Here is a 14,524-nt window from a genome sequence, read left to right as displayed (position 1 = left end):
TGGACAACACCATTATCAGTCTCCCCATCATGCTGTATAAACGCACTTGAATACTTGAACCTAGTAACATGTAAGATCAATTGAGCATCAATGGTGATTAGAGGTCCTGGTAGTCCCCTGCACCACTGAAATCACAGTAAAGGTACTCGGTCTTTCAACAACTAATCCTTAAGCCTCTGCCTTCTAAAATTGCTCGACACTCATCTAACCTTGCATACAACCTTTGCTTGGTCTTCGCAAGTAACACGATATCATATGTGAAAAGCAAGCACAACAAAACTAACTCCTAAATCGACTTTGGCAACTCATATAGGACAATTGCAAAGAGAAACAAACTCAATGTAGGCCCCTTGTGACTCCACAGGGTAATGGTCCTACTATACATATCCCATAGTGGATAACTGCAAAAAGAAATCAAATAGTTTCAATCCTACTATACATATCCCTAATTATATCTATATACTTTCCAGGTACCCTTCTATCCTCCAAACTATCTCAAATTAGTCTACGTGACATAGTAACGGTCCTACTATACATACCCCTCAGTGGATAACTACAAAAAGAAATCGACTAGTTTCAATCCTACTATACGTATCCATAATTATATCTATATACTTTCTAAGTATCCTTCTATCCTCCAAACTATCTCAAATTAGTCTACGTGACACACTATTATATGTAGATATAGTTTTCTCTCCTTATACATTTCCATCAATCTCATTAGAATGTGTATGGCTTCTGTAGTTTACCCCCCTCCACATAGAATTAAATTGGTTTACCATAACCTGAGTTTCTCTTCTAGTTCTAGTCTCAATTATCCTCTCCCATAATTTCATAGCGTGCCTTAGCAACTCAAGTTTCCTGTAATTTTCACAACATTAGACGTCACTTTTGTTTTTTTTTTAAATTTAAAAATAAATATTTATTAAAATTAGAAGTTATTTAGAGTTGTACATGTCATAATTCATGATTATTGTGATTTGGATTGATCTTCTCCTCATATAGTTGACCTAGTTACCTAATCCAAATAACACTCTTTGGGGAAAATTGACAAGAACTCCGGTCAAAGTCAAAGCAACCCCATCTCCACTCCCACACCCAAGGTCGCTACTTTTTGCTTCACAACTCAGTTGGATTCTCGACAGCATCTAATCTAATAAAAATGCTTACAATTATCACAATCCCACAAAACCCTTTTTTATTTCCATACCCTCTCCCAAACCCAAAACCCTCTTTCAATTCCAAACCCTAGAAATCATTTTACCCCTCTTTGGGTTTCTTTTCTTGAAACCCTAAATAAATCAAGAACAAGGCTTGCGTATTTTGTCTTCTTTCTATTTCAAAATGCCAATGTTTGTTTCAATTTACAACCCCACCACTTTTTTCATGTTCTGAAACCCTAGAAAACCACAACTAGGGTTTTTTTTTTAGTTTTTTTTTTTTTATGTTTCAAGTTCTTGTTTTTTCAAACGATTTCTTTCTGGGTGTTGTTTAAGATTGTTTTATTTGGTTGAAAATCAAGAAAAATGTCTGCTTTATGTTTTTTTATAAACCCAATTGGTAGTTTGGTTTGAAATTCACCAAAGATCAAGAAAAGGGGCTTTCTTTTTCATTTTCTTGTTTATAATTCATCTTTTATAGCTGTTTTCGGGTTTTATTTAAGGGTAAGAATGGAAGATTGTGATCAAAGTAAGGTGTTTGTTGGTGGGATTTCATGGGAGACTACAGAAGATGTGTTGAGGGACCATTTTGGGAGCTATGGAACCGTTGTGGGTTCGGTTATTGCTAAAGATCGAATCACTGGTAGCCCTCGTGGGTTCGCTTTTGTTTCGTTCGCAGATGCATCAGCTCTTGATAAAGTTCTTGTTGACAGTCATATCATTCTTGGCAGAACGGTTCGTTTTTTTTTTTTTTTTTTTTCCCGGTTAATCGCTAATTGCTTCCATTGTGTTGACTACTTGACTGATGATTTTGTTTCATGTTATAGCATTGTACTTGTTTGTTGGTTGTCTTTATCAGTTGTTTTTGAAGTAAAGTTTAGGTGGTTTTCTCCACTTTCGGGTTGAAAATGATTGTTGCTACATACATATAGAAAACATAATTTGGGAGACATTATAGTTTGGTAATTTTTAGAATTATTCAATTTTTGAGGGGTTTATTTGTTGTTTTTATTAAGTGAAAATTAGTGGCTGTTTGGCTCTGGTTAGAAAATGATTGTTACTTGATAAATCACATTTTGTTTAAAGCTGCTTTTTTACATGTTTTTTTTTTTTTTTCCAAAACAAGTATTTTCACACCGCGATAAATCAATTTTGGTGAAAGAAGTAAAGAAACCCTTTTGGAGTTATAAAACTAAGTTTGTGACTTACTTTTGCATTTAAAGGTAATTCTAGGTTGATATTGACTTCTTTTTGGAGTTGTTTATTGCCTAATTGTGTTATGGGAAAAAGGTCAAAACTTAAAAGAAAACTTAGATTGCCAAATGAGTGAGATTTTGAATATATTTTTGAATCAACCAAAAATGTTGGTCAATTTTACATTTGAAAGTACTGTAAAAGGTTGAATTTTGACTTCTTTTTCAAGTGGTGATTTTGTTGACTTGGTGTAATCTAGTTGTTGTTTTATGAAACCGTCGAAAGAAAACGATAGATTGTAAGAACGAGTAATTTTGAACAAATCAGGTAAATCTTTGACCTTTTTTTGACCAAAACCATTCATTTATGAAACTTAGCGTTTTTCTTGCAATTTTTTTCCTTGAATTAAAATCTGTCATGAATTTGTTCCAAATATGATACCGACGCCTTAAGGTGGCAAAATGAGCGGGTTAAGTAATGGGTCAATGCGTCAAGTTGTAATTTTTATGGATTTAATTGGCTGAATTGAAATATTTACCATTCACTTTTCTGTTTTGTTTAATATTAATTTGAATACAGAATTTATGCATTGCTTCTATTGATTTAGTCATTTAGAAGCACATTTTGGTGTTTTTTGACCCGTTTTCATTTCAACTAATATATTCGATTATTCAAATTTTCTTGTTTGACCTGTTATAGATGAAGTATAACCCGAATCGGCCCATTTATAAGTTAATGGGTCTAAATTGCCCCCCCCCCCCCCCCCCCCCCAGGCAATGACTTATAAATTTTGTGAAAGCATATATTGACTAAAATAGTCAAACCCACCATGAAGTATGATATGAAATAATCAACAACTCTACACACATTTATATTCTTTTAGGTTTATGACCCGAACTGCATATTTGACCCGTTTTTTACAGGTGGAAGTGAAGAAAGCAGTGCCAAGAAGTGAACAGTACCACAACCAGCAAGAACCGAACCGAGGGCAGAATAGGAATTTCAGAAATAACGGTGCTAAAAGCCAGGATAACTTAAAGACTAAAAAGATTTTTGTAGGCGGGTTATCTGCTAACTTAACAGAAGACGATTTCAAATTCTACTTTGAAAAATTCGGAAAAATAACCGATGTGGTTGTGATGCATGATAATGTGACCCATAGACCACGTGGGTTCGGGTTCATCACTTTTGACTCGGAAGATTCGGTTGAAGAAGTTATGCAAAAAAACTTCCATGAATTGGGTGGTAAACTCGTGGAGGTTAAAAGGGCAGTACCTAAAGACGTTACTGGCGGCACTACTAGCGGCAATAGGGATTCTAACTTTAGTGGCGGTCATCAACCGGCAGCCCAATATAGAGCTAGTTATGAGGTTCTTCCTGGTTATGGGTTGTTTCCAGGCTATGGTGGTTATCCGTACGGTGGCGGTATGTTTGGTGGTGGTTATCCGGTTGGTGGTTATGGGTTGACAGCGGTTTCACCTAGGGTTCCATGGGGTGGTCCTGCGATGGTTGGCATGAGGGGTGGTCCGTTGCCATTGCCGGTTTATCCGGCTTACATGAACGGTGGACATGGGTTGATGGGAATGGTAGCTAACGGTGGCAATGGGATTGTGGGACCGGTTCCGAGTGGGATGCCGAGTCAACTCAGTGGTGGTAGTGAGCAACTCAGGGGGAATGTAGATAACAATTCTTTGGGGTCAACTGGTGGAGAAGGTAGCAGAAATGACCAAAGTGGTGTTGGAGGTAACATGGACTGACTGACTTTAGTTTGGGACACTACTCATACTGATTGGGGTATTTTGGTAATTTAACCATCATATCCATTTGTTTAGGCACCTCTTTAACTTTTCTATAAAGATGTTGGTTTCTTTGTATCATTTCTAGTTTCAATAATTTATGGATTATGGATTTGGCTTTATGTAAAATAGTTGTTTATATTTGTGTTTATTTGGCTTTGAGTACAATTATAAATGCATAAATTATTATGGTTGCAATTTGTTGTGGGTTTGGGAAAGTAGTTACTAGGCAAATGCATGGATGGATTTGATAATTGATCATCTATATGAAACCAAGTATTTGATACTAAAACTAGTATTTGATAATTAATAAAACTAGAAATCCAAACCCCCCCCCCCCCCCTTTCTCACTGGGCGTAAAACCGTGATGAATAGCACAAAAGCAAACATTAAAGTTGCGTTGTGTTAATGCAAACAAATTAGACTGAAACGTAAAACATAGAAAATAATAACTAAGTGTGGATTTAGGACCATCGCGTTGCGACGACCCTGTCAAACGAGAAAAAAATAGACGACATAAAAACGTTGAACCACACACGTGTCGTCTTAACCCGCAAGATTTAGAATGAAGCGTAAAACAAAACGTAAAAATGTTGAACCACAGACGCATGTTACGTCTGTTAACTCGCAAAATTTAGAACAAAGCGAAGAATTTACAAATATGAAAATTATAGGAGACCAAAGTTGAAAGTAAAAAAGTTTGTGAGGTTACACTACAAAAGATAAAAACTTTTGGGTTCAAAGTAAAAAATCAAATAGATTTGGGTTAAAAGAAAAAAAATAAATAGTTTTAGGTTAAAAGTATATCAATTTTTTAAAAACCCCCTAAGCATTAGCTACAACACCTTTATGCATAAAAATGTTGTAAATTTGTAATATGTAAATGAGCCAAATCCTAAATGTAAACATTCAAACAAGTATTTTACTATCATCATAGTATATATTTTACCCTCGTGTTACGCGTTGTGACTTTAGTTGTTATCGGCTTGACACATCGAAATCCATAAAAGCGAATATTGAGTCAAATCTCAAAACCCCTTTACTTCCAATTAGGGCTGTAAGTAAATCGAACGAACACGAACAAGTCCTTGTTCGTGTTCGTTCGGTAAGAAATAAATGTGTTCACGAAAGGTTGATGAACACTTAACGAAGGAGATTTTATGTTCATGTTCGTTCATTAAGGAAATGAGCGTGTTCACGAACACAAACGAACACAAATAAGTTTGACGAACACAACAAAGGCTAAAGGTGGATAGCGGAGAGAGCAACGCTAAAACTTAAAGCCCTAATTTTGAAACGGAAGGCGGTTGTATTCGTCAATGTAAATTATGAGAAAGGAAAGGGAAACTGTGCATAAACAAGGTGGAAATAGGGTTTTCTAGTTTAATTGTTAGGGTAATAAAATTAATAAAAACTAAAGAATAAAAAAAGTTTAGATAAATATATGAAAGTACAAAAATCTTTAATTAAAACAAAAATAAACGAACACAAATGAATGAATGTTTAGGAACACGTTACTAAACGTTCATGAACACAACTGAACGAACGTGACATCTATTCATGTTCATTCATTTAGTTAATCAACCGAAATTTCTTGTTCATGTTCGTTAAATGAATGAACGTAAATGAACTTCCCGCCGCACGGTTCATGAACTGTTCGCTAAACATTCGGTTTGTTTACAGCCCTACTTCCAATCAATCTAAAACCCAAAACCTAAACCCACAAATTCAAGAACAAGAACATGTCAGGCGCGAAGACAACGACGGCGGAGAAGATATCGTGAATTCGAACAATTTCGAGCTGAAAATGGCGCTGAACAATTTGAATCTCAGATTTTTTTTTTATTTTCTTAATTGTATAAGAAAGTGTATTTATTTTTTTTTATCTTTTAATTTTTGTTTTTTAATAATAAGGACAAAATAGATATTTTACAAGAACTTAACCGAAAAATTTAGCGTTCATCTAAGTTATGGACCATCTGTGTTATAAAATGGATACCAGAGGAAGCATCTATACAATTTTGTACCAAACATGTAATATAGGCAAAACCACACAAATATGCAAGTAATTAATGGTATACTCTATATGTTAATACGGGTTAAGTTATTCTACAAAGGCTCCTAATTGTAAGAAGACTTTATAAAGTGACAAATGTCTAATAACCTAAACCTAAACCCACTACACCACCACCCAAAATCTAAACACCCCACCCCAACACCCCCAAAAACCTACCCCCCTCCCCCCCCCCCCCCAATTTTTTTTGGGTGGGGTGGGTGAGGGGGGGGGGTTAGGTTTTTGGGTGGTGGTGGGTGTTTAGTTTTTTTTTTTTTATTATTATTTTTTTTATGAAGTGGGTTTTTTTACTCTTTGTACACTTCTTATTTTTAGTAACATTTGTATTTGATCCTAATCCATTCTTAATACAATCTTTTAATAAAAACTTTTAATTGTTTGGGAAGTCAATATCTTTAATCACACGGATAAATCTTTAGAAATTCAGGTCACCTCAGTACACCATGATTCTCACAAGTTGCATAAAAATGATTATAAATAAATTTTGCATATTAGGCTATGCGGTATGGTGATGGTCCTCCTTTGGAGGATGATCGGCCACATAGGCGTCACGTAGGATGGGTGTAAGGATGGAGCAAAGAGGATGGAGGTATGGAATTGGGAGGATAGACCTAAAATGTATATGTATATATTGTATCTATAGGTGTGTGAGAGAGGGAGAGGCAAGGTCTTTGTCTTCATGTGGAACGTCTCCAACGTCCAGAAGAGGACGTCCAGGACGAAGCCGGAGGGGGGCGGCGTGGTGTTTGGGTCGGCGACGATCCGGGATCGAGGGGGACGACCCCCCATTGCGTCTAGCCTTACAAAACTGAACGGTGGTGGTCCCATCTTTTCACATATTGTAAACCAGTAGACCTTTAGTAACAAAACCTTAATTTCTTTTTTCCCCTTTTTTTGTTAGTAAAGGTGCATTAGTTTACAGTTTGTGAAAAGTTGAGACTACCACTGGTTATTTTTGAAGTTGGGACTGTTGCTAACCAATGACTAATAGTTGGGATTATTAAAATCCTATTATTCCTTAAATATAATAAAAAATACATATGGTTTCTAGCAATTTGCACAGTTAATTATGACGAGTTTTTAGAAACCGCGCATTATGGCGGGAGTATCAAACTGTACCAAAGATGTACGTAAAAATGTTGAACCACAAACGCGCATTGTGAAGTATTAACTCGTCAACTTTAAACTGAAACGTAAAATTACATTATCGTAGAAAAAATATTTTAGTCGAAGGGATAACAAAACAAACCTAAGAAGTTAATCAAATAGTATTAAAAATAAATAGATTTTGCTATACAGTTAAAAATAAAACATAGCATTGAATGTTAATTTATAGTCAGGGCTGTCTTCGAAAATGATAAAAAAATTTTGGGATCGGGCGAAACAAAAAAATTTGGCCCACTTATTATAATATAAACTCATCAGTTATATATCAAGAAACCACAATACGACGATAATTGTTACAAAACAAACCAAAAGTAGTGTAGTTTGATAAAATATGTTTATACACCCATGTATATATAAATATGTGATTCAAATTAATGATGTTTTTAGGCATAACTGTAAGACCTTATTCCTTTATATACGATTATCATATAAATTTCGACTATAATAGTGTATTTAAGATTAAACATACACTTAAAAATACAAATTTGTTAAAACATTTTAACAATAAAACATTTCAACAATTTATAATTTCATTCGCCGTTTAAAATTTGACAATGAATTATTACGCGGAAGCTTGAATTCTTGATTGTGTTCGGTTCTTCACCGAGCTTGATCGTCATCCTGTACATCTAGCATACCTACATTTCATAAAAACATGAAACAAGTTAGTTATATGGCGTTTAAAACATGTTTAAACGAAACCGCAAGCCAAAACAGTCAACAATAACAATTTGGCCAGTTCTGGTTGCTCTCGCGGGCCGCGAGAGCTTTAACTAAATAGGTCGCGGGGCGCGACAGCCGTCGCATTGCGCGACGGTGATCACTCCCTCCCATCGCGTGGCGCGACGCCCTGTTTTTGACAGCAAGTTTGCAGCCAAGTGCTGCATATTCTCCAAAAACTAATTTTCCACGGAAACGAGCATAACTCCCTTATTTTTGATCCGTTTTACACGATTCTTTTTCCTACGTGATCGTAATTTGATTCTCCATCATATGGAATTAACATCTGACATCTGTATTAACAAAATTATAAACTTTTAAGCCTTCGGCTTAATATTCTTTTTCAAAGTTTTGACCCGTTCATGTTTTTATCAAACAAAGCAGGTTTGTTTGCTCCCTAAACTCATGAAATTCATAATTTCAATATCTCCTATCATATTAGGTTCAAGTCACGGGTTACTTACGTATTTAAAACCCGTTTACGCTCAAGTGCTTATTTTGACCCGTTAAGGGTATTTAAGCACTTTCAAGCTTAAAATCGCTTTCAATTGCTTCTAGCATTGCATTACCACATTTCTTATCATAAAATTTTCCACCACAACTGTATTTATGGTGGGTTTAATGTGGTGATCTATATAACCCGAGTTTTACCCCTCGAATCATTAGTTTACGGCAAAGACTCAAATAGAGTCATTTGACTAAAGATTTATATGTTTCGCTTTCTATACTTATTCTAAATATTTATCCAACCATAAAACTCGTTTCCAAACAACCTTTAAGGGTTGTTTGTTCAGTTTAACTTATAAGGGCGTTTTGGTCCATTAGCCCTTCATTAACGATGAGGGATTTTATAAACATGTTTAACTCACAAACCCTCTTTTTAGCGATGATTTTATTTGGAAAGTCAAAATGCTTTCCAAACTAATTGACCAAGATTTGTAACATTCGGTTTACCTAACAAAGTAACCCAATGTCCATTTTAGACTCCGTTTAACTCTCATTAAACCTTATGTTTTAAACGAGGGTTATTCTATTATGCTTACCTGGCTCGGATCGTTATATTGACCCATTTCAATACCTTGCTTTAATAGCCGCTAGGTAATAACGACGTAAATATCCGCTCGATATTTATTCCTATAATCATACAATTCGACAATCGTTAGTTGATGACTGTCGTCATAGTCAATCAAAAACCTAATTAAACTACGTAGATAGCGTAAGTAGGGTATCGTATCCACGAGGAATATGTGGTTAGTGTTTAACCAGAGAATTATTATATATTAAAGAAAACCAACTCCCACCCAGAATCCCGATTGCAAGTTTAACACAAAAACCTGTTTACAGATTCATAACACCACATAGACATGGCATCGGAATTAATGAATTTGATTAATTATTAGGGATAGTTTTTAAGATTCACCATACAACCTAATAATCCATTTATTTATATCAACTACCCACCAATTTACCAACCCGCTAACGATGCAAGTATATCGCCAATACGCTTGATAAACGACAAATAATTCAAATATAAAAAATGTTTACCAAGAATTCAACACAAGTGGTCAAGCTTTACCAGTTAAAAAGAATCCGTGGACAAAGTTTAATGAAAAACAAAGTAATCATTCATCCGGGCAGAAGCCACAAGCAAAAAGGTAAAGGTAACGTCCTCCAAGTTTCAAATTCTAGGTTCACACCAAACTCAATTTAATCATTAGTTGGACACCACATAGACATGGTGCTGAAAAGTCGGTTAATTTAAGTGGTAATCAAAAATAGGTCTTTGTCATCAGATCTTTTACAGTTCAATTACCCTATTTACTAGTGTGAGTCAACCTACTCTATGTCACCCAACGAGCTACAAAGTTTTGTCATCAACCGAGCAAGTTGTAAAGTAAGAACTCAAAACACATAAAAATAGTTCAAAGAAACCAACACATCAAATTGTTTAACAACGTTCTCAATATCAAAAACAAATCCAATAATGAATAAAACTAAGAAAAGTGTCAAACCCTATGAACCGTTCACTTAGAGAAACCGACCTAGACGCTCATGCCTTGAACCGTGTACAGCCGCCCGAAGGTGGCTGCCTTTTCGTGCGTTCCTGCTCCTCTCAAAACTGCCGTATGCCCAAAAATTCCTTTCAAAGTTGCCTCCTCTTTTTTTCTTCTTGCGACACCCTTTATAATTTTTTTTTCCAAAACCTCACCGACCTATTGGGTCATTCACGTTTCTAACCAAAAGTCAGCCCAACTCCAAGATTTCACACTTATTAGCTTGAGCCCCACTTAAACCAATTCAACCCAATAAAACTCCACTTGTCGAAGCCCACTTTCTAACTTTACAGCCCATTGAATTAGTTATAACTTTGTTGTCATAGACTTGTATCTCAACTGATCACATGAGCCTTTCTTTTTTCTAAATAATCCATTTGCTTTAATTCATACTCTCGTTGATATCATCTGCACAAATGTCAACAAACACTTTTTAAGTTTTAGTCTAATTCTCATGTAACTAATAATTAAACTACTAGAGGTAATATTATATTATGATAATTCTCTAAGCATGTTTAATCATTAATATTTCTTTTAATCACTGGTTCGTTTAATTTGATCGTTTTAGCTCGTATTCTTAATCACGTACAAAATAAAAAGACCGACCAAAACAATATATTTCCTAACAATATCGATGCATTTATAACATAATTAATGTTCAATAAAGTGTACATAAAGTGCACCGATCATTACTCGATATTGTCAAAGGTGATATCTTCACCTTTTGACCCGTTTGGTCAAAATGACCGCTTATATTGGCGAGATGACATTTATTACCATCTCGTCTATATGACTCGCTCCGGTTTACACCGTGCAGTCATTTTACTTATAGTTCATTTCTTAACACTTTTTGGCCTATTATGGCTTACGTCCTAAGTGTCTTTAAAAAAAACTAACAGTCATGGTCAACGCATGACCAAATTACCGTTTTACTCTTATTGTTTGTTTTGGTTTACCTTATAAGGTAACCATTAAAAGTTCTATATTTATTAGTCATTGCATGACTAAGTATCCGTATTAGTTCTTTTTAACCATTACACATGGTTTATCATAATCTTTGGTTATCTTGTTTCATACGACTACACGTCGGAACATTATATCTTGATTATTAACTTGTCTTATTCGTAGTTGATACGATAAGAGGATATTCTATAATTTAAGAATGTTGTAAGTTACCTTGCATCCAGATTATGCCTTTCCTTCTCTCTTGATTCGTTTGACCCGCCTTCTTTCCAAGCTTTCACCTAGCTTGCCAAACGTCAAACTATCATTGAAATTGTAAGATGGTTAGGTTAGTCATAATCATTTACGACTATTCCATCCTACGCTTCTTATGTCGAATTTATCATTCGATCATGTACTTGGTCGGTTTGACTTTTTAAAGTCAACCGCCTATCAACGTTAATAATTACTCGATGTAGCTCTGTTACTCGTTTAATTACTTAGTCCATTATCCGATAACGTCATTCATATATTACCAGCTTAATCATTTTAACACATGATGATATCAACATCCTTCTAATCAAGAATATATCATCATTTTCATTTTATCATACAAAACCGTTTCCTAGCAAGTATGATCATGTACTCGAACACACAATTTATTCAAGTATTTCCTTATTACAATCACGTATGATGATTCTAATCATAGTTATATCATCAATTTCGTCATATGATTAAAACCCACTTAACCTAGTGTGGTAAATCATTCAGTCATTCAATTCAAAGCATATTATGTATGATTTTCACTTAGGGTTTTGTTCCTAAGCAAATATACATCACTAATCTAGCTATAGCTTCTCTAATCCATGTCTAATTCGCGATTAGGATGATTATCCAATTTTTACAACTTCACCAAACATCAAGATTTTACATACCTTATGATCCCCTAGCTTGGGTGATCATTAATCCATGTTCAATTGTGAATTTAGACTCCATTTGAGCCTTCAATTTGATGATATTGATAGAGTTAGGGTTTTGGCTCCATGGGAGCTCTCTGGAATCGAACAGAACACACAGATGTATGTGTTTTGTTTTTAAAGTTCTTTTTATTAAATAAACTTTTAAGTTTATCCACTTTGGCCCCTCATGTTTGGTTAGTTTATTAAGTAGGCCACAACTTACTTATTTCTAGCAATATTCCCACTTATTAACTAGGTTGAACATTCCTAGTTAATTTGGTGGGTTCGGGGAAATTATGGCTAAGTTTATTTTAAGTCCCGTTAACTCGGGCTTCTATAAACTTTATTTTCTCAAAAGCTTTCTTTCAGCTTTTATTCAATATTAGGCTTATTTATTTAAAAATCCTAATATTCACTGGGTTACTTTTACCATTACGGTAATTTACCCGTCTTTTAGTATTAAAATGGTTTGATTACCAAACTCGTTTTCGGGGTGTTACAATAACATGTCGTGTAATCTCACTTTATAAAACGTTAATATTGTTTTTAGAAAATGAATCGTTATGTAGGTCCCCTTGAGTCTATGGATCGTCACAGAATCGTCTATCTAACCTAGAGTGCGGAATCCTCTAGATCAGATTGTAGCAGAAAACGTGTAGAACACAGAAACAGCAATTCAATCAAACCGGGTTTTATTGATTATCTATCAAGACTGATTACAATCAATCAAACCCTAACCACAAACCCTAAATTCGTCCAAGCTAGTGCTCTCACGAAATTCTAATGCCTCTCAAACTCTGTTTTGGCTGATTAACCTAAACCCTAATGTCTAACCTTGTTTATATAACACAAGGTTTACAAGTGGGCTAGGTTTACACTCCTGGGCTGCGAATTGGACAGGCCCAATTCGCCCCCATCACCCAATTCCTTGGGTTTAGTTAGCCCAAACATAACAACTAACTATTACAAAGCTAAACCCGCTAACTGTTTATCATTTAACTAATTACAAGATATCCAAAGACCAAATCTAAGCTGTTGTCACAAACATGCACCAACAAACTCCCCCTTGACAATAGCTTCATAAAAACTTTGTCTTGAGTCAAAACTTTGTCTTCAGTCTTCTTGCAATCTTCAAGCAGTCTTGCACTGTCTTTGGTCTTTGGATAGCTTCAGCTTCAACGGCTTCTGTCAGCAACAGACTGTCAGCAACAGACTCCCCCTAAGCTGATGCATCCAATCACCAAATCTTCAACACATTAGCGTTTGAGTAAACTCCAGTTCAGCATTTGCAAAGCAATCTTCAACTCTTCAATCTTGTCTGCAATATAGAAAGGAGGTTCTACCATGCATCCAATCAAACTCTCATCTTCACACTTCACAGCAACTTCTCAGCAACAAACTGCTTCAATCTGTATACTATAAAACAAACATCTCGAGAAACCATAAGAATTTTTCAACAAAAGTTAAATAAATTATTATTTTTCAGAAGATTAGTTAAACTGTATCACAGATTAAGCATTTTCAATTTCATCACCAACACGCAAAACTTTTTGTTCAACACACAAGAACCTGCCTGATTAAAAATTTTGAACTCACTTTATAACACCGTCTCCCCCTATCAGTAACAATTCCTCCAAGAATAACAGTTTTCCGTACATTAAGAATTTTAAACAGAAAATGACACTATTTTTGGATTTTTATATTTTTCTGAAAGCAATTAAATAACAAAAACAATAAACACTCTATTTTTGTGAGAAGCACTGGTAAGAAGATCATATCAGCACAATCAAACTGTTTCACACAGTCATATAATTCTTTATTTAATTTTTCGTGAAAAGCAGTTCAAGACGATTACCAGTATGTTTGTCCACTTAAACAAAATGCATGAACATTTCAAGTACCATTACCATATGATACGTTAATGTAATATTATTTAGTGAAATATTAGTGTGTCCCACTTCAGGATATACCCCCACGATCAAGGTATGCACAAAGATTCATCGTAGTAGGTGAGTATACTGAATTCATCCTTTAAGATATCATGTCTGTGTCTAGATCTGCATAAAATCTGTTTTAACATGTTTTAATTGCTTAACTATGAACACCCAAACAAATACAAATCAAATCCTGGAAATATAAACAGCACACTCTATCATGCAAGTATCTTCCCTACCACATATTTCACAAGTCCAATCCAGAGTTCTGAAATCTTAACTGGGAATAGGTTGAGAAGAGAACTGAATAGATCTTTAGTAGAGATGGTATAATATACAGATCAAATGAGATTTTCTCAGTTTGATATAGGTTTCTTGGGTTTCTTTTGGGCACTTGAGGGCCTCTTTCGGGTGTATTAGATCTATAGCGCGACAACGTACAGCTAGGTCAGCATGTATCTGGATGCAGCAGAAGCTGTCGTTGCCTAGCACCTCCAGGTCAGCATATATCTGGATGCAGCAGA

The 14,524-nt window shown here is 35.1% G+C and overlaps 1 protein-coding gene across 1 annotated transcript; it reads left to right on the top strand.

The window, feature by feature from the left end:
* Positions 1-1,028: 1,028 nt before the first annotated feature.
* LOC110941027 (heterogeneous nuclear ribonucleoprotein 1) lies at positions 1,029-4,307 on the top strand. The gene is made up of 2 exons (XM_022182630.2): positions 1,029-1,895; positions 3,278-4,307. The coding sequence occupies exons 1-2, from the start codon at positions 1,671-1,673 to the stop codon at positions 4,109-4,111; spliced, it is 1,059 nt and encodes a 352-aa protein (XP_022038322.1). The 5' UTR covers positions 1,029-1,670; the 3' UTR covers positions 4,112-4,307.
* The last annotated feature ends 10,217 nt before the right edge of the window (positions 4,308-14,524 follow it).

This window comes from Helianthus annuus, chromosome 5 (genome assembly GCF_002127325.2).
Source record: "Helianthus annuus cultivar XRQ/B chromosome 5, HanXRQr2.0-SUNRISE, whole genome shotgun sequence".
NCBI lineage: Eukaryota > Viridiplantae > Streptophyta > Magnoliopsida > Asterales > Asteraceae > Helianthus > Helianthus annuus.
Note: the sequence above shows the minus strand (reverse complement) of the source record. Positions and strands in the feature narration are given on the sequence as shown.

Coding starts and splice junctions, on each gene's coding strand:
- LOC110941027 (XM_022182630.2), top strand. CDS start 1,671: ATGGAAGATTGTGATCAAAGTAAGGTGTTTGTTGGTGGGATTTCATGG. Junction 1,896..3,277: donor ATATCATTCTTGGCAGAACG/GTTCGTTTTTTT, acceptor CGTTTTTTACAG/GTGGAAGTGAAGAAAGCAGT.